The 27861-nt window shown below is 41.6% G+C and overlaps 1 protein-coding gene across 5 annotated transcripts in view; it reads right to left on the bottom strand.

Moving 5' to 3' along the window:
- LOC119979707 (ubiquitin thioesterase ZRANB1) overlaps positions 1–27003 on the bottom strand; it is a 105415-nt gene extending 78412 nt beyond the window's left edge. For 2 of the 5 annotated variants that reach the window (XM_038822267.1, XM_038822262.1), the window contains exons 1-2: positions 26694–27003; positions 19650–20509 (exon numbers count right to left, since the gene is read on the bottom strand). In XM_038822267.1, coding sequence (XP_038678195.1) covers positions 19650–20466 — 817 coding nt within the window. In that variant the 5' untranslated portion in view covers positions 20467–20509; positions 26694–27003. Of the gene's footprint in view, positions 1–19649; positions 20510–22806; positions 22918–26591 lie in introns of those variants that run through there. The other 3 variants (XM_038822264.1, XM_038822265.1, XM_038822263.1) reach the window with 3 other exon arrangements.
- Between the last annotated feature and the right edge of the window lie 858 nt (positions 27004–27861).

Below are 27861 nucleotides of genomic sequence, written 5' to 3'. Positions count from 1 at the left end.
TATCACCACAATATCATCATTCCTTGTTGCAACCTGTACCTGCAGCCCACCCACCTTATTTACCACACTCCACACAGTCGCACCCACTCAGGTCGCACCCACACACCTTTGTTTCCTTTCAAATATTACCTATTGGTTGTCAAGTTAACTTAAATTTTCCTTAATATCACTCGCACATTACCATGCAAAGAAATAGGTTCCACTCTGTTCAGGTCTAAGAACTCAAGTATGTTGACCATCTATGTTTGCCATGGCATGCCAACATTCATGGGGCCCTACCCAAACATTATCTGCTTGTAATCCTGGAACACATTCCTGCTTTCAACTGCAAGAAAAATAAATTATTTAGTGCACTAATAGCTTAAATAAAATTAACACTGAACCTGAATACATTAAATATAAAACCCAGACCATTCTTCATAGAATTCTGTTACTGCATATGTACGATCGCCAAAGAACTGTTGTCATGAAACTTTTTTCTACCACTCTGATTTTAGCTAAAATAGCTTAAACACAACTTCAGAGTTCTTGAATTGCTTACTTCATGATCAACTATATCTTCACTGCTCATCATATGCACATCTTCTGCACAAGTCAGTGAAAACTGACACACAGGAACATTATCTCATCCTCTTTAGTCCAGTTTAACATCTTCCGCTTGGTTAAAAACAGCATCGATGGAGGGCTTGGAGCATACGTCCTCCTTGCAACGCTTTTTTTAAAAAACGCATTGGTTATCTGGTTATCTGCTTTATAATAAAAATATTTCTATTTTTATTAAAAGAAAGTCACTTGGCATCCTACAATTCCAACAAACCCAAAGACAATCAGAAGCTGACAGCTCCCTCCTACTGGTAACCAAGGGCAGTGACCTTATTTATCCTCGAGCTTCAGTAAGCTTGTACTCATTAAATTATCCTAATTCTAAAGTACATAGTTCCCAGTAAGTGTAAAATCACATGACCTTCAATGTATTCTGCTCCATGTACTGCCTAAAACAACCTTGGAAAAATGTTACACTTTCCTTAGAAGAAATTATAAAAGAGCATTCTGTTAACAGAATGTAATTTTGAATCTTCTATGTATAATGCTGAACATAGAACATCAGTTTCACTGACACAAGATTATTGCTTCCGAGTAAAGGAGCAACCATCGAAGAATGCACTATCAAAGAGTGAAGCGAACAAAACAAAGTGTACTTGCCAACTTATCTTACCCAACCCAAGTGTATGGGACAGCTTTTTAGAATTAAAACAGGCACTCGGTCATGACTTGAGTATTTTGTATCATCAGAAATACTATGGTTATAAGATTGTTCATAGAGACACACAGTGCTCCACAGAATGCCACAAACAATAGATTCTATACAAATTTATTCAACTCATTATGGATGCATCCAGACTGAAGAGTTCCTTTGTGCAGTCACGCAAATCACATGCTGCATTAATGTTAATGAAAAGATTGTTGCAAACAGAACATTCTGAAAAGAGAGAATGGACAAACACAACCAAGACGACACACACACACACACACTGAAATCCAGCTATCACTTTTTTATAAAAAACCTCAATTTTGTTCATTTGAAATGTTTCTTTGAGGGCACAGCTTAAATCTATTGCTCCCATCAGCTGTAGTCAATTGAAATGAAAACAAATTGTACATTACTGGGAATGCTTGACCTGCAGAGTAACAAAATATGGTAGCTGGCTTAATAATTATTGCCCTAGAAACCTAACAAATTAACTTTAAACCTGGCATCATCAGAGAACGTTTGTCAGCAGTTACACTCCTCAGAAGTGCTCATCATTGAGTCTATATTTCATTGTAGTAAACAGAATGACTCAGTGAAACCTGTTACAAATCAATATAGCTGTCAGAAAGGAATAGGATGTTCCCTACATGGCAAGATAATGAATCTTCAAATAATAGATTTTATTGCCAAAATATTTCATTGTGTAACTTTATAGTAGTATTGCCTACTTATCAATTGGGCTTACTGGTGTTAAATATAGCCTGTTATAGGTTCACTGGATTTTACTTCAATAAAAATCATAGTTCCAATAGCGAGTTAATACTCAAGATATAAAATCTAGTATTCCAGAATTCCAAATGCTAGCAGTGCCTATTAATTGATCAAAGGTTTGCAATTACAATGGGACCACCTTTCTCTTCGGAAAAACATATTGCCAATTTCTGGCTCAATTCCTTGTTTCAGAAACTTCACAACTTCGAATCTGAGTCCAGTACTGATAGACATGGACTATGGAATCAGTAGACTTGAAGGACTGAATGGCCTTTTCTGACCTAATTTTATGCTCGAATGCTAACTACCATACAAACTAGAGAGCATGAATTTCCCATGGTTTAGTTACCAAGTGGATATCCACTGATCAATAATAAAATCCATCTAGGAAGGATATGTTATTTGTTACAAGTTTCTTACAAGTAGTATTCAAGGTGCAAAAAGACCCGGGTCAAACTACTGGCATGACAATGGCTGTCTTACTTTCTCAGCTCCCCTCATTTGACTCAAACCTGTTTCCCTCTGAACTTGCTGCATTCATTCTCTCAGGTCCACCTGTGGTATCAAAACTGCTCACAGGGGTGTTGCTACTATTCTCTGCTGAACAAACCTCTACCAGAGAGACCAAACACCAACTCTGACACTTCCTTCCTACCTTCCCCTGGAACATGCCCCCAACCAGCAAACAGCAAGTCATAGCCTCCAGGGCTACCACTGACCTCATCTCTTCTGGAGAGCTTTCCTCCACAACTTTCAATATCAGCCCCTCAAACTCTGAACAGTTTGCTTCTAGCTCTTTTTCAAGATCCTTTCAAGATCAACGAACAGGGATGCCCCAGTAGACCCATTATCTCAGCCTGTCTGTACCCACTGAACTGATTTCTTCCTATTTCAATATATTTCGCCATTGTCGTGTCCCTCCCTATCAGCATCCATGAACTGTCTAATACCCTCTATTACTAACAGTTTCTAATTTCCTGCCCATAACTATTTCCTCTTTAACATGGGTTCCAATCTTTCTCCACATCTAGTCCCCATCAGGATAGTTTTGGGGCTCTCCACTGCTTCCTTAAAATGGAAACCCAGTCTCCATCCACCACCACTCCTCTCCACTTGGCTGAATTGGTACTCAAAATGAACATCTTCTCCTTTAACTCATGTCATTTTCTCCAAGTAAACGCTTTTGCTATGGGTCCTCGTCATGCCTACCTTTTTGTGGGCTTGTGTAGAATATTCCTTTTCCCAGTAAATTGATGTGTTTAAATTGGTGCTATTTTCTGCCGTTGCCCTGAACTAGAAACTATTAACTTGGTTTCCAATTTCCACCCTCCTCTCATCTTCACATGGCTGAGCTCAGATTCTTCCCCTTGCTTCCTTGATTTCTCAGCCGATTTATACCCAGAAATGGAAACAAACAACATTTATTGAAAGCCCTTTTGACGTACACAGCTATCTTGACTGCACGTCATCTCACATGGTTTCCTGTAAGGACTGCATCCCATTCTCCCAGTTCCTCGCCTCCGTCATTTCTGTTCGGATTTTACAATTTTCCATACCAGCACTTCTGAGATTCTCCTTTGTCCTCAACTGAGGATTCTCCCTCCGCTCATACCACCTTGGGTTGATAGGGCCCTCAAATGTATCCCACCCATTTCCTATGCTTCGGCTCTCACCTCCCCGGAGGGGCAATAGGATTGCTGTCCTCACATTCCACCCCACCAGCCTCCATATTCAACAGACCATCCTCCACCATTTCTAGCTGGATGCCCCAACAAACATATATCCCCCCCCCCCCGAATCTCTTATGCGTGACTTTGTCAAAGACTTCTTTTTTTATTCATTTACAGGATGTGGGTGAAGCTGGTTAGGCCAACATTTATTGCCCATCCCTAGTTGCCCTTCAGAAGGTGGCAAGTTGCCTTTTTGAACCGCTGCAGTCCTTGATGTGCAGGCATACCTACTGTGCTATTCGGGAGGGAGTTCCAGGATATTGACCCAGCGACAGTGAAGGAACGGGCAATATATTTCCAAGTGAGGGTGGTGAGTGACTTGGAGGGGAACCTCCAGGTGGTGGGATTCACAGGACTTTTTTGACTTCTGAAAGTATAAATAAACCACATCCACTGGCTCCCTCTCATCAACTCTACTAGTTATATCCTTGAAGAATTCCAGTAGATTTGTCAAGCATGATTTCCCCTTCATAAACCCATACTGAATCTGACTGATCCTGCACTGTTTTCTAAGTGCTCAGCTATAAAATCTTTGATAATGGATTGTAGAATTTTCCCTACTACCGACGTCAGGCTTACTGGCGTGTAATTCCCCGTTTTATCTTCACCTCCCTTTTTAAACAAGGGAGTTACATTAGCTACCCTTCAATCTGCAGGAAATGTTCCAGAGTCTATATAATCCTGGAAGATGACCACCAACACATCTACTATTTCCAGAGCCACTTCCTTAAATACTCAGGCATCAGGCCCTGGGGATTTATCATCCTTCAATCTCCCCCAATATCATTCCTCTACTAATATTGATCTCCTTCAGTTCCTCCCTCTTAACAAACCGTGTTCCCCAAAATTTCTGTTTATCTGATTTCTGGTCTCATATGTGAAGACAGAACCAAAGTATGTATTTAGTTGCTCAGCTATCCCCGCCTCTGACTGCAAGGGACCTACATTAGTCTTCACCAATATTTTTCTCTTCACGTACCTATAGAATTTTTACAGTCAGTTTATATGTTCCCTGCAAGCTTACTCTCGTACTCTATTTTCCCCTTCTTAATCAATCCCTTGGTCACTCTGATGAATTCTAAACTGCTTCCAATCCTCAGACCTGTTGTTTTTCTCGGCTAATTTCCATGCTTCTTCCTTGGATCGAATACTATCTCCAATTTCCCTTCTAAGCCATGGATTGGCTATCTTTCCAGTTTTACCTTTCTACCAGACAGGAAGAAACAGTTGTTGCAGTTCTCCCCTGCGCTCTTGAATGTTTGCCAATGCCCAGCCACTGCAATCCCTTTAAGTAACATTCCCCAATCGATTATAGCCAACTCACCCCCTATATCATCGTAGTTTCCTTTAAGATTCAGGACCCTAGTCTCATAATTTTTATTGTCACAAGTAGGCTTACATTAACACTGCAATGAAGTTACTGTGAAAAGCCCCTAGTCGCCACATTCCGGTACCTGTTCGGTACACAGAGGGAAAATTCAGAATTCTCAGCTGGTACAGGAATTAAACCCGTGCTGCTAGCCTTGTTCTGCATCACAAACCAGCTGTCTAGCCTACTGAGCTAAACTAGCCCCCAGAACCAACTACTTCACTCTCCAGGGGCTGTTTAGCACACAGCTAAATCGCTGGCTTTGAAAGCAGACCAAACAGGCCAGCAGCACGGTTTGATTCCCATAACAGCCTCCCCGAACAGGCGCCGGAATGTGGCGACTAGGGGCTTTTCACAGTAACTTCATTTGAAGCCTACTCATGACAATAAGCGATTTTCATTTCATTTTTCATCTTGTTGAAAAATTCTATCGTATGGAATACCTAATCTTTTACTTCCTCTCTCCTCACTGTTTAAAGCCCCAAATACACCTTCCAGGTGAACTAGCAATTTAGAAGCATTGGTTTAATTCAGATGCTATATTTGCAGGCTTGTTTCACATTTATTTATTTATGGGATGTGGACGTCACTGGCTGGGGCAGCATTTATTAGCCATCACTAATTGCTCCCTAGTCAAGTGGCTTTCCAGGCCATTTCAGATAGTGTTTAAGAGTCAACCACATTGCTGTGGAACTGGAGGCACACGTAGGTCAGACCAGGTAAGGACGGCAGATTATCTTCCCATTAGTGAACCAGATGGGTTTTTATGACAACAATGGTTTCATGATCAATGGACTTTTAATTCCTGATTTTTATTGAATTCAAATTTCACCATCTGCCATGGTGGGATTCGTACCTAGGTCCTTGGATTAGGAGTCCAGTGACAATACCTCGAGGCCAGTCATTTACAAACCCAGGGTCATGGGCGGGGCCATGCATAACACCATTCCTGATCATGGGTAGTGCTCAATGGCTGCAGCCAGCTTTCAGAATGCCGACCCTCCCATGCATGTGTGCCTCCTTAACAGTGTGCAGGCCTGGAGCCCTGTGGGACAGACCACCTCCTCTTGATGCCAGTTTGCTGAACCAGGAGCGGAACCTTTTTTTTTCACAAAATCAATGGAGTCTTCAATGGCCAGTGGCAGAGAGAAGGTCACATCTTTGAGCTGAAGAAAGACTTCTCCATTTTGTTAGCAGCAAGCAAGTAACAGGACTGACAAATTTAAAATGGATCGTTTCATAATAAAGATGAGCGGGCCAGAGACACAAACAGGCCAGGATCTCAACTAAATCTGCTGGAGAGTGCGACTCAGGAGAATCCGCAGCAGGACAAAGCAGTGCTGGTGTGAGCTCCAGGGCCTCTGGTGAACTGCCCATTAAGAAGCTGAAATCAGGAACAAAGCATATAAAGATGATTTTTTTTTTTTTTTAAAGGTATGGCTTTATTAATTGTGCCAATGCAAATCAGGATGCGAAGCCCATGTGCATTTTATCCAGGGAAGTACTGGGAAATGAAAGTTTAAAACTTCCAAAACTTCAAAGGCATTTGAAGACTAAGCATAGCACGTTCAAGAACAAACCTCCTGTTTTTTTGATAGGATGCAGCGAGAACTAAAATCAACTTAAATCCTCAGCAGTTCGCCTCTTACATGGTAGCTTAGTATAGCTAAAGAGAAAATGCCCCACATAGGAGCAGAGAGATTAATTCTCCCTGCAGCAATAGGTCCTGAATGAGAGGTTAGCTGAATATGTGAAATGCATCCCAGTTAGTGAAAACTTGTCGAATTTGTGATACTGCTGACAATTTAGACGCCCAGCTTATTTCTTGATTAAAATCAGCACAGGACACATTCTCCCCGTGTCTGCGTGAGTTTTATCCCCACAACCCAAAGACATGCAGGTTAGGTGGATTGGCGACCCTAAATTGCCCTGTAATTAGAAAAAAAATTATTGTATACTCAAAATTATATATATTTTTTTTAATCAGCGTAGGAGTTCGCAATACAACTGGATAAAAGTACAGACGTTTCAGATTGTGAAACCGTGGTAGTTTACATTAGGTATGTTTGGCACAATTAATTTGTTGAGGATTTGCTGTGCTGCCTGACATTACCAACCCACACGACTGGTGCAGAGATTTATGAAGCATTGAATAGTTCCATGGTTGGAAAGTGCAGGTTCGACTAAGTTCATTGCAGAGGAATCACAAGCGATTGGACACCTACCATGACTGGGAAGAACAGTGCAAAGTGAGAATAAGGATTAAGGAGGCAGTTGGTCAGGACAATGTTTGGAATTATTGTTTTATTCACCGCAAGGCATCTGCATCAAAAGGAATTCCATCCGATCTTGGTGTTGAAAGGAATTGTGAAAGTTGTGAATTTCATTAAACGCTGCGTACTCAAAACCAGACTTTTGAGACTTTTGTGTTCTGATATGGGGGCCGAGCACACACATCTATTGTTTCACACAGAAAAATGTTGGTTTTCAAGGGGTTGGGTTCTAGTCAGAGTTTACAAACTGAGGTATCAAATCCACACTTTCCTCCTTGAGAAATTGCCCCCTCTGGCTGATTCATTTGCTGATTAAACTTGGATGCTAACTTTGTCTTACCATGCGATATCCTTTCAATTGTAAATGAACTGAACCTCAAATTGCAAGAGAAGGATGATGATGATTGCTTTCAGCACTGAAGAAATCAATGCTTTCCAACGGTCATTGGAAGGTCGGCAAGTGGGAGTGGAAAACGAAAACTACTACATGCTCCCCACACTGCTACGACGCGTCAAAGAAAACAATGTTAGGAAGGGAACTGTTAATAGACTGACAAGAAATAAAGAAATAAGTGACAAAGAGTCATTGGACTCGAAACGTTAGCTCCCTATATATGCTGCCAGACCTGCTGAGATTTTCCGGCATTTTCTCTTTCATAATAGACTGGCAAGCCCTATCCAGTAATATCTGGATGTACTGATCAACAGTTTTTGTCGCTACTTTCCAGAGAAGTTTCAGATTTTGAGAGAAGAGGTGAGTGAAAAATCCAGACCCCAGAGTCAATTATTAGCTTGCAGCTGACTCCAAATGAAGAAACTGAACTTCTGCGCCTCACCTGTGTTAAGATTAAAAACACACAAGTCAATGAGTCTGTCAGCATTCTGAAGCATCTCTGAGGAGTATCTGCTGCTGAGTAAAACAAGCATTTGTTCTTGTTGCCTTTCATAATGACTTAGGTGTGTCAGGTTGGATTTTCCACCCTCAAGATGAAGACATCACAAAGGAACCGTTGAACTCTGCACCTGGTATGCGCATTGCCCTCCTGTGAATCCGATTGGAGTGAGATCATGAGGACCAAGTAGGTTCACCTGTCACATTAAAGACAAGGGAAAATGGTGGGTCGTGAAGGTCAGCTAGCACGGGTCGCAAAGGTCAGCGGTTGGTAAAAAAGGGTCCTGGGCAAAAAGTTTGGAAAACACTGCACTGGACCACCGTCTTCCCGTAAGCTCCTCCGCAGAACATCTCTGCTCAATCCGCAAACATGAGCCCAAGCTACTGGTGGCCAACCATTTTTATTCCACCAAGAAAGCACAACAGCGCCAATACTTCCTCAGGAAACTAAGGAAATTTGGCATGTCCACATTAACACTTACCAACTTTTACAGATGTACCATAGAAAGCATCTCAACTGCTCGGCCCAAGACCGCAAGAAACTTCAGAAAGGCGTGAACACAACCCAGTCCATCACACAAATCTGCCTCACATCCATTGACTCCATCTACACCTCCTGCTGCCTGGGGAAAGCGGGCAGCATAATCAAAGACCCCTCCCACCCGGTTTACTCACTCTTCCAACTTCTTCCATCGGGCAGGAGATACAGGAGTCCGAGAGCACGCACAAACTGACACAAAAACAGCTTCTTCCCCGCTGTTACCAGACTCCTAAATGACCCTCCTATGGACTAACCACATTAACACTACACCCTGTATGCTTCATCCGATGCCGGTGCTTATGTCGTTACATTGTATACCTTGTGTTGCTCTATTATGTATTTTCTTTTATTCCCTTTTCTTCCCATGTACTTAATGATCTGTTGAGCTGCTCGCAGAAAAATACTTTTCATTATACTTCGGTACACATGACAATAAACAAATCCAATCCAATCCTCCGATGTTGATCTTTGTCCTGAGGCTACTGCAATCTAACTCGAAAGGTCAATGGAATCTCATCAGTGGAAGAATAGCATCTCATCAGTGTTAGTGAGAGGTTGTTGCCCTAAAACGTAACTCTATTGCAATGCATAGCCATAGACGTTGCCTGATATGTGGAGTATTTCCATCATTTTCTCTTTTCATTGCACTAAATTTGCAGCCCCTTGATCATAAGAACGCTTCTCATACTCTCGGAACCTGAATAGAAAATTTCCAAACATTTGAGACAGCAGGTTCAGAACATTTTGTCCTACAGTATTACTGTAGTAAAATAAGTTTGTTTAGAAAAATCAGTGACATTGCATCTATGTTTAGTGCTGTTCAAAAAGTTAGACATCAGTTCCCTCAAAATAGTTTAGAGGGTTATACTCAGGTTATCCTTCCCAGCTGAACAGCTTATCTTCAGCAAATTAATAAAAGCTGCACATTTTGTTCAGGTGGCAATTTCCAGATTGCCACCTGAATCTCTACAGATTTACCAGAATTGCTGGTAGTTCTTCAGGAAACAGAAAATATGTGCATTGCCCTTTTACCACAACTTTATTACTCCAGGTCAGGTGTTCAATCTCAGATGCACAACAGCAATGGCCTGTAGTCTTTTTCCTTCTATTACAAAGGCATGATGATAAATAGCGGTATTGAATTGCAGCAAATTATTGCACAAGACTGCTGAATTTATTTTTGTTATTTGTTCCAATGTTATGGAATTTACCTAATCTATATACTAGGATCCCTACAGTGCAGGAGCTCATTTGGTCCACCAATCTGCCCCGACCCTCTAAAACAGAACCTAGGCCCACTCCCCTGTGCCATCCCCACCTAACGTGCCCATCCTTGGGCACTAAGGGGCAATTTAGCATTGCCAATCCAGCTAACCTGCACATCTTTGGACTGTGGTAGGAAACCGGAGCACCCAAAGGAAGCCCATGCAGACACAGGGAGAACGTGCAAACTCCACACAGTCACTCAGGGTCGGAATCGAACATGGGTCCCTGGTGCTGCGAGGCAGCAGTGCCAACCACTGTGTCGCCATGCCGCCCTGCATATTTTACTGAGCTTTTTGGGGGGTTAGACACAAATTTTGCAGAGAACAAAAGTAGTGAAAGGAGAGCATATATGCAACTATTGCCACCGATTAAACTAACCTTTTTAAAAGTTCAAAAAATAGATTCAGTAAAATATTGTTCCAGTCCAGTAATATCCTCAGGTTTCTGGGCCTATCAATTTAACAATATCTTTATATCACCCAATTTGGACATGTAGGACAAAATTAAACCTTCAGGAGGAAGTTTAAAAAATAGTTACAGCTGAAACTTGGGAGTGCCAAACTAAAACAGGAATGGTTACAAAACAGAACTGGGGTAGGGAAGAGAGGAAAGGTGAAGCAATAGTTTCCTCTTAAAAACAAGTAAGCCTTAGAAACATTGCAGTTATTCAAAAACATTTCTTCCTGCAATCTATGAAGCCAAAAATCTTTCAATTTTGGCCCAGAAGCACAAACTGTACAGCCCTGATCTGTAATCTTCTGTCCATTCATTTTGAGCAAAAAGTTAATTCTTATCTTGTATAGCAAGAATATAAAACTATAGACTACAAGAAAAGCTGTGATGGTAGGGTCCCAGGCACAAAGGTTGGGTTGTGGATAGATATGGGGAAGATGCTAATGAACGGAAATATACTGGTCAAGATCTTTAGGCCCCATTCAACTCTGCCCTCCTCATTTCTACTAAAACCATGCTTCCATGCATTACAGCCCAATTCCAGCAACCACCACTCCAAAATAATTGAAAAGCACTTTCCTTTCAATTTTAATATTGCCAGGCAAATTACCAGTACTCCTAGATCCAAGTACTGCCCAAAAAATATTGTTAAGACATAAATATCCATGAAGCAATGTCACAGGAACTCATTCAAAAGATAAAACCTAGTTCTTATCCAAGATTTTAAATTTGAAAGTGGTCAAACATATTTAGGCTAAAAGAAAATGCTCTTAACATTTTCAACACTTCATGACACAAAAAGCATCATTGACACGTAACACGTTCACTACAACAACACACAAACTGATTTAAAGTCTTTCTGAAGGCAAGCAGAACCAACAGAAGCATTACTCTCCATATTGTGTGAGCAATTGAATTAGAATGGCTGCCACTATGTCCAATCATAAATTATTATTTTATTACATTGTGATCCCAAGGGTACAATTTATAAATGCTTGTTTGCACCAATCTCCCCCCCCCAAGCCATCTAGCTTAAATATGTCAATATCAAATGGAATGTAAACTTTGGAGGCAATTAATTTTTGTATCACGTGCCAAAGATTACTTTTAAAAATACAGTTCAGAGGAGCCCTTCAGCCCATTGAGCCTGCACCAATAAAACTACATAAATCCGCACTAATCCCACTTTCCAGCATTTGGCCCATAGCCTTGAATAATATTTCAAGAGCTCATTCATGTGCTTCTTAACGACTGAGGTTTCCCGCCTCGATTACTCTCCCAGGTAGCGCATTCCAGTTTCCCATCATTCTCTGGGTGAATTTTCCTCAAATTCCCTCTAAACCACCTGTTCCTCCCCTTAAAATTACGTTCCTTGATTGTTGATCCTTCAACTAAGGGGAAAAGCTACTACCTATCCACCATGCCTGTACCCTTCAATCTTGTACACCTCAATCAAGTCTCCCCTCAGCCTTCTCTGCTCTAAAGAAAACAACCTAAGCCTGCTTAACCTCTCTTCATAGCTCAAATGCTCCATGCCAGGCAACCGCCTGGCAAATCTCCTCTGCACCCTCTCCAGTGCAATCACACCCTTCCAGTGGTGAGGTGACCAGAAATGCACACAGTACTGCAACTGTGGTTTAACCAAAGTTTTGTACAGCTCCAACACAGCCTCCCTGCTCTTATAATCTATGCCATGACTGATAGATAATGTAAATGTCCCATATGGCCTCTGAACTACCCTATTAGCCTGTCCTTCAGGGATTGGTAGACAAGGACCCCAAGATCCCTCTGTTCCTCTGAGCTTCCTGCCCTGCCATTCACTGAGTATTCCCTTTCCTTGTTACTCCTTCCAAAGTGCATCACCCCACACTTTTCAGGGTTAACTCCATTTATCACTGAACTGCCCATCTGACCAAACCATCTATATCTTCCTGCAACCCAAGACCTTCTTTTGCACTATTAACTACCTGCCAATCTTTGTGTTATCCACAAACTTACTTATTATCCCCCCAGCATTCTCATCTATATATTTTATATAAATTGAACAGATTCTACATATGACGTTCTGCATGTACAATGTTAAACGCTCTCAGATAGATAGCAAAGGAAATTTGAGAATGTACACAAAAAGATTTCATTTTTAATGTGGGAAATGTAACTTTTCACGCAATGTAATGTATATCAACACAGAAGACAAATCAGTCTTTTGTCGAAGGTGAAAGTGAAGTAAATTTGGGTGCAATTATTTAAGTCACTCAATGTATGCAAATAATGTGAGGCTGTCATTATTTAATACTGTGATGCATCTCGAGAACATCAAATTACAAGAAACTTAAATAATTTTAACCTAGAACAACTCCTTGATGAGCCATATTTGAAATACTGTATATTGATGCAGTTTTGGATAACTGACCTTGAGCAAGAAACATTAAGGAGGGTGCAGAAGAGATAAGTTTTTCAAGACTTATAAGTAATGGAAGTAGCAGGCAATACCTCTCACTGCAGAAAACAGTGGAAATGATCTCTATCCTATCCAAACTTATATTTGTCCCCCTTTGCTGAAAGCATTGAATCCGTTCTCATGCAGGTCAGGCACCAAGGGCCAACTTACCCAAATAGTTATTTCTTGTACACTAATGCACTGAGCAAGTATTGGCAGTCTACTCAACCACAAGGCAGTGGCATCTGATCACAGTACCGTCTTTGGCATCCAAACCGCATGCAAAGGAATGAGTGGGCGGCTTGAAAATAATCAGAGGTACAGCCCTAGTTAAGATTTCCCCTTTTTTAATTCAACAGTAGCCAATTGTAGTACAGGTACTATTCTTCCAGGCATAGTATGCATTGCTGAAGTGTTGTTGGTGTAACCAGTTGAGCCATCTAGAATGCCCCAATGTATCACTTTCCGCTATTTAAAAATGTTGTGCCTGTTATGCACTGTCCATCCACAAACCTTAATTATGCTGTGCTATGAAAATATAAAAATGGCCTGGAGAAAGAGGTGGTGAGCTACCTTCTTAAACCTGGTACAGATACACCCACAGTGCTGGAGGGAAGGAAGTTCCAGGTTTTTGATACAGTGAAGGAACAGCGATATAGTTTCAAGTCAGGGTGGTGTATGGCTTGGAGGGTGGTCATGAAGGGTTTTGTTTTTCTGGATGTGGGTATCACTGGTAAAGAGACATTCACTGGGGCAGCACGGTAGTTAACATTGCTGCCTCACGGCACCAAGATCTCAGGTTTAATCCTGTCCCAGGGTCATTGTTCATGTGAAGTTTGCACATTCTCCCCGTGTTTGCGTGGGTTTCACCCCCACAACCCAAAGATGTGCTGGGTAGGTGGATTGGCCACACTAAATTGCCCCTTAATTGGAAAAAATGAATTGAGAACTCTAAATTTAAAAAAGAGACATTCACTGTCCATCACTAGGCAGACCGAGGTAGCATGCAGGCAGTCTTAAGTAAATGAAAATGAATAAATGAAAATCGCTTATTGTCACGAGTAGGCTTCAATGAAGTTACTGTGAAAAGCCCCTAGTCGCCACATTCCGGCGCCTGTCCGGGGAGGCTGGTACGGGAATCGAACCGTGCTGCTTGGTCTGCTTTAAAAGCCAGCGATTTAGCCTTGCGAGCTAAACCAGCCCCTGCAGCAATTTATTTTACAAAAACATTCATTTATGGAGCACCTTTAACATGATACAAGTCCCAAAGCTCGTAAGAGCATTATAAAGTACAATTGGATACAGTTACAGAAGGTGATAGGAGGGCTGATAACCAAAAGCTTGCTCAAAGAGATAGGACGTAAATAGCAGAGATACAGGTCAGAGTTTGAAAAAAAAATCACTTGTCACAAGTAGGCTTCAAATGAAGTTACTGTGAAAAGCCCCTAGTCGCCACATTCCGGCGCCTGTTCGGGGAGGCTGTTACGGGAATTGAACCGTGCTGCTGGCCTGCTTTCAAAGCCAGCGATTTAGCCCGGTGCTAAACAGCCCCTTTCAGACCTTAAGGACCTGACGGCCAAGGATATGGCCACCAATGAAGGTGCAATTAATAGCAGGAATGTACAGGAGATCAGTGTTAGAAATGCAGAAGCTTCAATAAGGGGCTGAAGAATATTAGAGAGAGAGAGGGAGTCAGCAATCTGAAAACAAGGATAGAATTTGAACAGTCGAGGTGTTATTTGACCAAGAGCAAATGTAGGTCAGCAAGTAGAAGGGTCATAGGCAAATAGGACTTGGTACACACATGGACACAAAATAATTTAAAACGCTGCTGCTCTAGTTTACAGAGGGTAAAATATGGTAGTCAAGTCAGGAGCGATTTTGAATAGCCAAGTAAACATGTAATAAAGACATGAATGAGTATTTTAGCAGATGAGCTGAGGCAGCAGTGAAGTTGGGCAATTAGAGGTGGAAACAGGCAGTCTTAGTGATGTGGTTAAATCAGTTAAATATTACACTGAGGGCGAGAACAGTCTGGTGTAGTCTCAGATAGTCGCCTGGGAGAGGGATGGAGTCTGGAGCCAGGGCATGGAGCTTGAAGTAGGATATGAAGACAAGGGTTTCAGTCACCCCTATATTCGACTAGAGGTAATTGCTGCTCGCTCAGTGCTAGATATTGGAAAGCAATCTAATGTAGCAACGGTGGAGAAACCGGGAAAGATGTTGGCGAGCTGCCACCCGCGTACATATGGAAACTGATGCAGTGCTTTTAAGACGATATCACGAACGGCATATGGATGAGAAACAGGAGATCAAGGACAGAACCCGAGGGGACACCAGAGGTAATGGCGCGAAAGTGGGAAGAGAAGCCGTCCCAAGTGATATGCTGGCTGCAATCAGAAATAAAAGTGGAACCAGGTGAGTGCCTTCCCACCCAACTCAATAATAGGAGAGTGGCATTAGGGGAGAATGTTAATCGCAATAGATCTGAGATCTATATAGAGGTGGGATCATTTACTGATATTTTACGGAGGGCACTAGACACCAATTCTGTTGTGTGCAACATAAATGTGTAGGTCAGACCAAGGTAGAGGTGACCTGGTCACACCAAGGTAGAGGTGACCTGGTCACGTCTCTCAAGAACATCAATGAATCCATAAACTTCCTGCAGTGCAGAAGGCGATTTGGCCCATCATGCCTGCACTGACCCTCTGAAAAAGCACCCCACCCAGGCCCACTCCTCCACCCTATCCCCGTAACCCCACCCTAACCTGCACATTTTTGAACTCTCAGAGGCAATTTAGCATGGCCAATCCACCTAACCAGCACATCTTTAGACTGGGAGAAAACAGGAGCACCCGGAGAAAACCCACGCAGACATCGGGAGAAAGAACTAACTACACGCAGACAGTCGCCCAAGACCAGAATTGAACCCAGGCCCTGGTGCTGTGAGGCAGCAGTGCTAACCACGGTGCAGTTGCACCTTGAATGGGACCTATTCAACCCATAAAATTAATGTCATCGTGGAACTAATGATTCTGAACAACAAGTATAACAGCGGTATGGTGTGTGGAGTTTGCACTCTCCCCACTCCTGCATGAGTTTCCTCTCCCAGTCCAAAGATGTGCAGGTTAGGTGGATTGGCTATACTAAATTTGCATCCAAAAAGACGTGTAGGTTAGGGTACAGGGTTATCATAGAATCATAGTGCAGAAGGAGGCCATTCAGTCCACTGAATCTGCACCAGCCCTATTTAAGCTAACACCTCCACCCTATTATCGTAACCCAGTAACTCCACCTAACCTTTTTGGACACCACGGGACAATTTAGCACAACCAATCCACCTAACCTGCACAGCTTTGGACTGCGGGAGGAAACCCATGCGGACACGAGGAAAAAATGCAAACTCCACCCAATGTCGGTATTGAACTCGGGTCCTTGGAGCTGTGAGGCAGCAGTGCTAACCAGTGTGCCACCATGCCACCCATTCAATACCATTAAACACTTAAATATGCTTAAAGCTTTTCTGCTGCGTCCAATTTGTATAATTTTAATGGGTTGTGAAAATAGTAATCAGCTCAGCGTAATCCAAATATTATTCGAATAGGGCGAGGAAATGAGCTTGGGTAAAGTACTCTGTCAGAGGGTCGGTGCACACTCGATGGGCCGAATGGCCTCCTTTTGCACTGTAGGGATTCTATGATTCTATATGCATAATACTACTGTTTGTGACTCAAAATTCTGTTTACAAACATGTATAACATGTAACTGTTAATATTTCATCACATTTGTTGAAATAATCAAATCTGTCAATTTTTCACCATAGCTGAAATTTATGATATCTAAAATTAGATTAGGTAGCAAATTATTAAAAATACCTAGTGACACATTTGTCCATTAGATTTGTGTGTTTGGTACCTTCATTAAAATTTTTACTTCAAGGTTTTAGATAGAAGTCTGGACCACAGTTCAGCAAAGATTCCCAAGACAGGTACTTTCAACCACACTTCTACATCACAAACACAATTTTCCAGCAACACGAGTTCAAGGGTAGATCCTCTCATTAGGTGAGAAAGAATTTACTTTCGCCTCCACAATTCTCCCATCCACCAAAATTGTTTAGATCACATGGCAGCATATGAAATACTCAGTAACCCGTGTCAGGTGACAAGTGCTCTCTGTTCAACCCCAAAATGTAATACATTCACCTACATTAGCAGGTTGAGGGCATATTTGAGTTCAGAACAGCACAATTGAGGGAATGATAAGCAATACTAAACTTATGAAAAATATATAGCATAAAAACAAGAAGCTCAGAGCATCACAGGGAGCACAGATAAACATAAAATCGAGACTACATAAATCAGTAGAAAGGTTTAGTCTTGCTCAGAGTTTCTTCCAATAGCGAAGTACAAATTAATCAAATATTTTGATCGAGACACTAAAAAGTTTGATCAAGATTTAAAATTCTTACTTCTTGGTATCAAGCTTTTATAAAGAAATAGATATTTACAGCGACTGTTAACCTGCAGATGCATGTAATGCTCTTTCAGACCACAATCAAAGAATCAGCATGTGTTAAGTAGCTAAATAATTTTAGTTGCACCTTCTTACATGGGCAGAGGTAGACAGGACTTCAGCCAGTTATGCTAAAGACTATTTTCAAATAAATTAAAAAGGCTAGCCAAGGTGATTCTACATATTAGGCCATCTCCATTAGATTCCTGGACTATTCTTGCAAATAGCAATTCCTTTTGCCAACACAACCAAGAAACACAATTTCCAGATTTTCTACAGAGCCAGCCTTCACTGCCGCCAAATAATATTTAATTGGGATAAAGAAAATTGAATTATTCTTAGTACAAGACTTCATGCTGTAGATCACTGAAAACTGAGATGAACCATAAAAAGCTGAAAACACAGAAATGGGCACAGTAATCCAATTGAGGCCCATCCAGTGTTCTATAAAGATTCACCACAAGGTCCTTGCTTTTGTACTTTATACTTCTACTTGTAATGAAAAAATCAACAATGTGCACAGATACCCCTCTCTCTGCCCCTGCACCCTGTTTTGATTGCCAATCTTTATTTTAGATCACCTCTCCTCACTCTTCCTACCAAAATGCATTCCTCTTTCCATTAAATTTTATGTGCTATAAGTCTGGTCATTCCACCAGCCTGTGTCCTCTTAAGTTCGTCATTATCCTCCTCACAGTTCATAGTACTTCTAAGTTTTGTGCTATTTGCAAATTTTGAAACGGTGTGCTGCACACCCAAACCAAAGTTTACATTAAGAAATGTAAACATTAAGAAAAGCAGCGTTCCTAATACCGACCCCTGGAGAACCCCACTTTTTACATTCCTCCCATCTGAAAACAACCATTCATCACCACTCTGTTTTCTGTCACTGAATCAAGTCTATACTGCCACTGTCCCTTTTATTCCATAGGCTTTATTTTTGGTGAAGTGTCAATAGGCTTGAACGTCCACATGTACCACATAAAGCAGAAGTAGCCTCAACAACGCATGTAAAAAAAATGTATTAGTTATGAACACAATTGGTCCTCAGCAAATCCATGCTGCCTTTCTTTAATTAATCCACATTTGGGACAAAGCTATAATTTCATAACCTCTCTCAACACAAGAGGGCGGCATGTGGCACAGTGGTTAGCACTGGGACTGTGGCGCTGAGGACCCGGGTTCGAATCCCAGTCCTACGTCACTGTCCCTGTGGAGTTTGCACATCCTGCATGGGTTTCCCCCCCACAACCCAAAGATGTGCTGGTTAGGTGGATTGGCCACTCTAAATTGCCCCTTAATTGGAAAAGAGAAATAATTGGCTACTCTATATTTATTTTTTTTAAATATGAGGTTAAATTGGTAGGCCTGTAGATGATGGGTTTATGCCCAAACCCTTTTTTGACCAATGCTGTAATATGGACAATTCTTCAGGCCTTTGGAACCACCCTGTATTGAAGGACAATTGAAAAATTATGGCCAATTCCTCCGCAACTGCCAGCCTTGCGTCCATCCACTGATGGATCAGTCTCGTCCTGGTGACTTGTCAACTTTTAAGTAGAGGCAGTCTATCCACTACTGCCTCAATCAATATTTAACCATCCAGTCTCTCAACTACCTCCTCCAGTGACCTCTCTCTCCATACCCAAACTATATTTTGATCCACAAGTGGCTGTGCTCCTTTTACCACCATTTTACTATTTATATGCCTATGCACAACTTTTGGATTCCTTTCTATTTTGGCTGCCTGCCCCTTCCCATATGCTCTCTTTGATGCACTTATTGCTTTTTTTACTTCCATTTGAACTTTTTATTCAGCCTGGTTCACACTTTTTTTTCCCCCTCACTTGTTTGGAATATGGGTGCTAAAGATGTTCCAACTGTAAATAGTCTGCTGCATTAACAAGCTACAGAATACAAAAGGACATACTGGATAGCAGAAATCAAGCACACAATAAGCAATAATATCCAGAGATTTTATAATCTAAGTACTGACACTTCTAGCAGATCTTAAAAAGCAATATCTTTACAATCTCATTTCCCCCCAATTTTATGTCAAAGAATTCTGCACATACCCTGAATAGAAAATAGTGCATGTTTGACAAAATTAGACAAGATTTTAAACAAACTATTTAAAGGCCTACCAATGCAAGCGTTGAGAAAGAGCCAATCTGATCTTTTCATTCTGTTCTTTATTTGTTTGAGTCTTTTGAAGTCAACTTCCAGCTCTTCTTTACTGCCTACAGCCCCAGGTGCCAGTTCAATTCTCTGAAAGTCCATTTTCATTGCAGATTCACGTTTAGGTATGGGAGGAGATCTCCTATGGCTATTGCCACCACTGCTACTGCTCCTCCATCGAGCCCTGTCCTGCTCATTTATCAATGATGAAGCTTCTTCTGGCTCTGCAAATTCAATTGCTTCCAAATTATTAGGTTTAGGATAGTCACAAACTACACACTTTGGAGACTTGGGACAGTTCTCATATGTGCAAGCTGTGCATGTCCAATGCAATGCTTTTGTGTTCAGTCTGTTTCTGTCATTATATTCTTCACATGGGTCCTGAGAAGCCTGAACTGGTCTTGAAATACAACCAGATGACTGGGGGGACTCCGTAGGACTTCTAGTCCGACGTTGGGACAAACACTGAGTGCATCTTATTGCTCTTGGCCAATTCAGGTAAGTACACATGTGGCATGACCACTTGCCTGCACTTTCTGAATTGTAGGATGATTTAATCCTTGGTCTCGCACTAGAGTCTGGACAAATCAGAGGGCTGCTGCCACCCTCTATACTTGTGGTATCCCAGTCTTGATTCAAATCACTTGAGCTTCCCCTGATTGGATCTTCAGTAATTATAGTGCCATTAGGTCTTGGTGCACGACACATGGTGCATTTGATTGCAGAGGGCCAGTTCTCATATGTGCAGTATTCACAGGCCCACTTTATTCCATATTCAGTCATCGTTGCTCACACCCAGCACCAGTTTTCAATGTTGGACTGGAGTCTGCAAAATAAAAATCAAAAAATGTGAAGTCCACGAAATCCCGCCATTTTAGCTGCAGAACATACTGAATGTAAGCATAAGAAATTACTATATTATTTAATATAATGGTCTAATGAGAAATGCATTTTAATAGAGGGCGCTTGTATTTACTCAGGGAATACTGGATGCTACTGAGGTCCAGTTCCCACCACATCGAAACAAGTCAATTCATTAATTAATAATTTTTTCAAATGGATCAAAAACTACCAAATTCAGTTCACCCAAGTCTATAATATAGTGGAGCTAGCTTAAAAAATTCTCTTCAGGTACACCATTTACTTATTTTTAAAATAAATTTAGAGTATCCAATTAAGTTTTTCCAATTAAGGGGCAATTTAGCATGTTCAATCCACAATTTTGATCCACATCTTTGGGTTGTGCGGGCGAAACCCACACAAACACGGGGAGAATGTGCAAACTCCACACGGACGGTGACCCAAAACCGGGATCGAACCTGGAACCTCGGCGCCGTGAGACTGCAATGCTACCACTGCGCCACCGTGCGGCCCCTAGGTACACCATTTATAACATTTCAGCCGTAAGTAGCTCAATTAAAATGTGGTGGATTAAACTTACACCTTCTGGATGCACCATTCAAACCTAGAGGGCTTTTGATATTTCCAACCACAAATTACTTACAAATTTAAAAACTAAGACTTGGCAATAATCAATATCACAAAAGGTGCAAGGGGTTAAATCTACTTACAATACAGTAGTGCGGAAAAAACACGGAATAGGATGAAGCTAACTGGTGTTAAGAAAGGGATTTTATTTTGCTATTATTACATGGATTAGGACAATGCCATCGGTATAATTCTGTGCAACTGCACCAAAGCAACTATACATTCAATTTTCATCCCAAAATATTAACTTAATTGGTATCAAGCCAATCAATGTGACCACAGCATATCAAACTCGTAATTTGGTTACCGGGAAATGTAAATGTGCTTATTTGTGAAGTTCTCTCAAGAAAAGTGATACTCTCCACTATGTTGTTCTAGATATTCACTGCTACACACTTCAAGACTCAACGTGCACTCTGGCACAAGTTAAGTCCCATCACACCCAGCATGTTCCATTCTTCAACATTTCTTCGGAAAAAAGAAACCCAGAACCCATTCTAAAATCCATTTATTCAGAATTAGGCAGGACATCTATTCTTACTCCCCCATTAAATTGTTTAAAATAAGCTTCCCTTGCATACAAAAAGCTGTTAGACAAGTCTATATGCTCATAGATACTGGTGTTCAGCTGAGGTGTGGCTTATCCTTTTTTTTTTACCATTTACGTAAATCCTATAATTAAATAACTGGTTATGTAGCTTACATTATATTACCATGCCAGTTTGGAGAATTTGAAATCAGTTTTCAAAATCTGGCATCAGCAAAACAAAAAGTGACCATTAAGCTATTGACTTGCCATTAAAAACCCATTTGGTTAACCATGTTCTTTGGGGGAAGGAAACCTGCCTTCCTTACCTGGTCTGGTCTACACGTGACTCCAGTTCCATACCAACTATTAATTGCCCGCTAAAATAGCCTAGAGCATCACTCGGTTCAAGAAGGTGGCTCAACCCTCAGTCCAAAGATGTGCGGGTTAGGTGGATTGGCCATGCTAAATTGCCCATAGTGTAAGGTTAATGGGGGGATTGTTTGGTTACGGGTATACGGGTTACGTGGGTTTAAGTAGGGTGATCATTGCTCGGCACAACATCGAGGGCCGAAGGGCCTGTTCTGTGCTGTACTGTTCTATGTTCTATGTTCTATGTTCTCAAGACAACTAGGGATGGGAAGATGGCAGTATTTCCATTGACGCCCACATCCTGAGAATGAACAATATTTTTTTAAAGCACTTGAAAATTTCCATTAAAATGAAGGACCAAGAATGTCCAACAACGACCATCAGTCTGAGATTAACTTTAACAGCAGAATCAACTGTTGTGTTCATTTATGGACTGCTTCTTCGTTCGGGCCAAAAACTAAACAAATAATCAAATAATACAAACATAGGAGGCCATTCAGCCAATTCTGGCTGTGCCAGCTCTTTGAAAGAGCCATCCAATTATTCCCCCTCCCTACTCTTTTCCCTATAGCCGTGCAAAGTGTTTCCCTTTTGGAATAATCATCCAATTCGATTTTGGAAGTTAATAACAGCCCTACTTCCATTTCTTCGCAGTACATGGCTGAAGTAATAAGTTATGACCTTCAAAAGGCCTGTAAATGGAATTCAGTTCAGAACTTAGCTGCAATATAGTATACCTGTATTCCAAGCACAAGTGTCTCAGGCATTCTCCATTTATTGTGAATCTAAAGACCGATAATTCAAGAAAGTGGTGGAAGTCAACTGCGCTCCATATTGTAGAAACAAAACTGCAAGGCAGATCATTCAACAAATCAGACAAGTGGCCTAGTTTTACAGCTGTACATCTCCTTTGGAATTGGAAAATTTCCATTTCCATTTCAGGAAACATTGTTACTTTTGTACATTTGGGACCCTACTACACGGCCCATGGGTTTCATATTTTGAGGCTGCTATAAAGACCAGATTCTAAGTCTTCAAAATTTAATAATGAATTAGTACCACACTAGACAAATCCCACTGAAATAAAAATCTGAGGGTCCAAGAATCATAGAATTTACAGTGCAGCAGGAGGCCATTCGGCCCATTAAGTCTGCATCGGCCCTTGGAAAGGGCACCCTATCAAGCCCACACATCCATCCACCTTATCCCCGTAACCAAGTAACCCCACTTAAGGTTTTTGGATATCAAGGGCAATTTAGCATGGCCAATCCACCTAACTAGCACATCTTTGGACTGTGGGAGGAAACAGGAGCACCCGGAGGAAACCCACACAGACACGGGGAGAATGTGCAGACTCCGCACAGACAGTGACCCAAGCCGGGAATCGAACCCGGGTCCCTGGAGTTGTGAAGCAACTGTGCTAACCACTATGCTACCATGCTGCCCTGAAGGACAAGTATTATGCCAAGCTACTTCCATGTTACAGCGCATCAATTTATAGGGTGCTCCCAGTGTATTTTCAACATTTGACTATTTTTCAAGCACTATTACTGTTGTCATTTTTACAATATTCCTAAAGATCAACTTTCCTCTAATTGCTCAGCATTAATGATGCTCCGCTTTGCAGTATTCGGAAACCACGGTAAACATATCCAGTGTAGATAACTTAGCACCCTCAGCCTAGAAGAAAAACTCTGAATCCCAAAATAATTGCAAAACTAAAAATTACCATCCAAATATCCTAAAAACTGATTTCTGCTTGAGAATACATTTTGATCCAAGTAAAATAAAAATTTAATATACAGATTCTTCAAAAAATTAGCAAGCAGTGTAAGGAACATAAATTTGCAGGTTCAACTTTGAGTTGATTACTACTGCATCATTTGAGAGATTCAGCATTACCAGTGGAAAACTGACCCACAACAAGTACACAAAAATAGCACTCGTATTTGAGAGCAGAAATAAAACTAAAATCTGACTGACATTTTTTTCTTTGATACATATTTTCATATTTCAAGCCACATGTTAAAATATTATGCAGTAACTTTTCTTTTGAACCAATCAGACTCCAAAATTACACCGCCACCGGTTGTAAGCATATAAAAACTCTCTTTGGTAAAGGATAATTGTTGGTAAAGGATAATTGTTGCTGTGTGTTTGATTCCTTGTCTTTTTTTACAGGACAAAGTAAGAAATTTAATTGTAAACAAACCTCAAACAGATCAAAAATGCGTTTGAACATTTCACATTGATCTTTGACATTGTTAGCAAATTAATGCTGGGAAATATTGTTTCACTCAATAACCAGTCTGTTTTGAAATACTATATTCAAGTTGTTACATGTAGTCTGTTTTTAAAATGTCTCAAGTTTCATGATGATCAAAACTCATACACAAAACTTCCATATACATTAGACAATAGTATTACAACATCTTGACTTATATTTTGTAAGATGCCTAATTTTCAGGAAACTTTAGAATGCTTTATTTACATTGAAGAAAATAAACACAGAGAGAAATAGAGAAGACTACAGTGGGAGAATGACAGCAATTAGAAAGGTTGAATAGTTATTTTGGAACATGCAAGGGCAGATACAAAAAGTCAATTGCATCCTCATTCACACACATGTAATTTCCAACAAAAGTCACAATACTGATCAACAGGATTCTAACCGTTCATTTATAATTCCCTGATCTAGAGCAATGGAAGACAATTGTAGCATCACTATTCAGCTCACTCAACAAAAGGTTAAAATTGAACTTGGGGCCTGCTTGGCCAGATAGCTCAATCCCATAAAGGAACTTTTAATCCAGCCGTCACTGTACACAGAAACGCTACATACACAATCCATTATGAAATTAGCCCTTTTACATGGAACCATAGGAGACTACATACAAATCTGAAACAAAAGAGTTTTGACCTAATTGGAAAGTTGAAAACAGCACTACCCTATTCGATGCAAACATTTATACTAGTTTTGAAATTCTTAATCGCTTGCAAATATTACATCGCCTTGTTTATTACACAACCTGCAGAGGGTTCAATAATTAATGTTATGAGAGGAATACAAGCTTCACACCGATATCCAAACGGAGCTCTAAAAAAGCAGAACCAACCGACTGACATCATTACCAAGTTGAATACATATTATTTACTGCAAAACGTCTAATGAGAGTGGAAGCGAGGACACAGCTACAATCTTCACCCAAGAATAAAATTACATCTTCTAGCTACGCAACCCTTTGGTCCAGAATCCATTCATCCCATCAAATCTGCCTAACTTTCAAAAAAGCATCCTACCTAGGCCCACTACCCCACCCCAGTAACCCCACCTAATCTACTCAACTTTGGAAACTAAGGGTCATTAGCATGGCCAAACCACCTAAGCTACATATCTTTGGACTGTGGGAGGAAACCTATGCCGATACGAGGAGAACATGCAACCTCCAGTCACCCAAGGCTGGAATTAAACCTGGGTCTCTAGGCATTATGAGGGAGCAATGCTAACTACCTCGGCACCATCACATCAAGATTACTAAAAGAAGTGAACACAATGTTTAATTTACCATTAAACTGTATCAGCCGAGATCTGAATTGCACTTTGCTTTTAAAATATTGAATCAACAAGCAAAGTGAGAAATGAGTGTCAAAATGAGGCCATTTGGATTAAACAGATCAGAATTAAAAGTCGACTGCAACTCTGGATTTCAGCTAATTTTGATAAACTGAATTGCAACTCTGGATTTGGAGAGGGTGGTAGGGATTACGGTTCAACAAATGTGTCAAAAGACACACCATAAATTTATTTTAACAACCTAGCAGTTCTGGACAAACATCGTCCATTAGGCTACAACTGAAGCAGTCAGCAATAACCAGAACTCGAAAAAGACGCAATTCATAAACATTTGCAGACCTGATCTTAAAGTAGAATGTTGGTGACAATGCAGAAGATTCATCAATTGCGACAAAAATCATACAACAGTTTTACTATCCCTTCTATTCAGCCATCGTAAAAATAAAGGTCTCGGTAACAGGAATGGCGGAATGAGCGGCGATTGTTTGCTCGTACAACAGCGCTGGTCTGTTTGCAAACACTCGAATTGTTCATTCGAGGTAAGCAAATCACCACAAACGTGGCATTAGATCTGGATCAAACGCAATTGGAAACAGAACTCCAGAGAAGGGAAAGCCATGCCAAGCTCGGTAGGTTTATTTTTGTACCGCAACATCTGTATTTTGCTTTTAAAGCCACTATAAGTTTGAATGATTATCCAGAGTCTGCTACAATAGCGTCACGTTTCATCTTCCGAAAAAAAAAAATTCCACGATCGGCAAAATAAGAACCAGAATTACAGCCGTGCAAACAACAAAGTAGCAAACCCAGAACTTCTTTCCCCCTGACTAGGCATCGACATGACTGCTAGCGACAAACTTTTGAGAACTCTGCTTCTGACACCTATCTACACCTAAAGGCTTTGTTTAGATTGAACCCAACAGCGGGTCACAGAGTTTCATCTCTTACCCCCGCCTCTCCCCAAAGCAGTTATTCCGAGGAACCAATGTGCATTTTTTCTTCTTTTTTTAAAAGAAAGACACCAACTGAAGCTTTGAAAAAGAAGCGAACCTGAACAGATCCCAGCCGGGCTGCGATCAGGTTTCTCTGTCACGTCGCGCAGGATAATTCAGGAGCGCGGTTTGAGCTGCAGGGTTTTTGCTCGCCTCTTTCTCGTTTACTGATGACCAGCAGTTACCCAATTCCAGATCTCGGGCACCGGCCTCACATTGAGCTGCACTGGGGCTGCACCTCCACTCCGCCGCCCCATCCTTTACCTTATGTTTACGTTAGTGTCAGAGGGGCAGCAGACAACAAACAGACCTTCTTCCCCCGCTCCGCCGCTCCAGGCGATCTCGCTTCTCTGGTTTGACCCCACTAACCCCCCACCCACCCCCCCCCTCCCTGCCGCTCTTTCCCTTACATGGTGGCCGGGTCTAATTAAAAAATCCCCCGCTCGCACAATCCCTCCCTCCCTCCTGCCGCACCTCACCCCGTCCGACTGGCGACCTCCAGCTTCCACCCCTCTCTCTCCCTCCCCCGCCTCCTCCCCTCTTTCTCTCCTCCTTCCTCCCTCCCCCCCACCCACCCCCCCAAAACCGCCTCCTTTATTTTATGACATTTTCCCTCTCTCTCTTTCTCGCTCCCTCTTTCTTTCCTCAGGCTCCTCCGTTCGACTCTAATGGCGACGGCAAAGACAACATCAGACAAAGTTTGCTGGGATATTTCCGACGTCACACCGCACCTCGCGCCCGCCGGCTCCGCTGATTGGCCGCCGCCCCGGCTCGGGGGACGGACAAATGGCGAGCGCCGACCTTGGTGTTTTGGAACTGACGTCACCCCGAGTAACCGGGCTGTGACGCCATCGCGTCAACAAAACGCGCGCCTGCTGGGGAGGAGGAGGGGCTGGCGGCCGTCACGTGACGGGGGCCCACTCTGCTTTTCTGATTGGTCCGCGATGACATCACACAGTTCGTACAGCTCAGCTGATCAGGAGCTTCTTGTGGCAGAAGAGCGCGCGCGCGCGCCAAGGGGAATGCTCACGCTCAATAATATTTCAACTGCAAGCAGAGTAACTCACCTTAAACTCACTGAACTTGTCATTTTTTTTTCATAAATTTAGAGTGCCCAATTAATTTTTTTTCCAATTAAGGGGCAATTTAACCTGTCCAATCCACCTACCCTGGACATCTTGGGGCCTTTGGGTTGTAAGGGGGTAAACCCACGCAGACATGGGCAG

This window comes from Scyliorhinus canicula, chromosome 16 (assembly GCF_902713615.1).
Source record: "Scyliorhinus canicula chromosome 16, sScyCan1.1, whole genome shotgun sequence".
Lineage (NCBI taxonomy): Eukaryota > Metazoa > Chordata > Chondrichthyes > Carcharhiniformes > Scyliorhinidae > Scyliorhinus > Scyliorhinus canicula.
The sequence above is the reverse complement of the archived record's forward strand: the minus strand, read 5'-3'. Positions and strand labels throughout refer to the sequence as shown.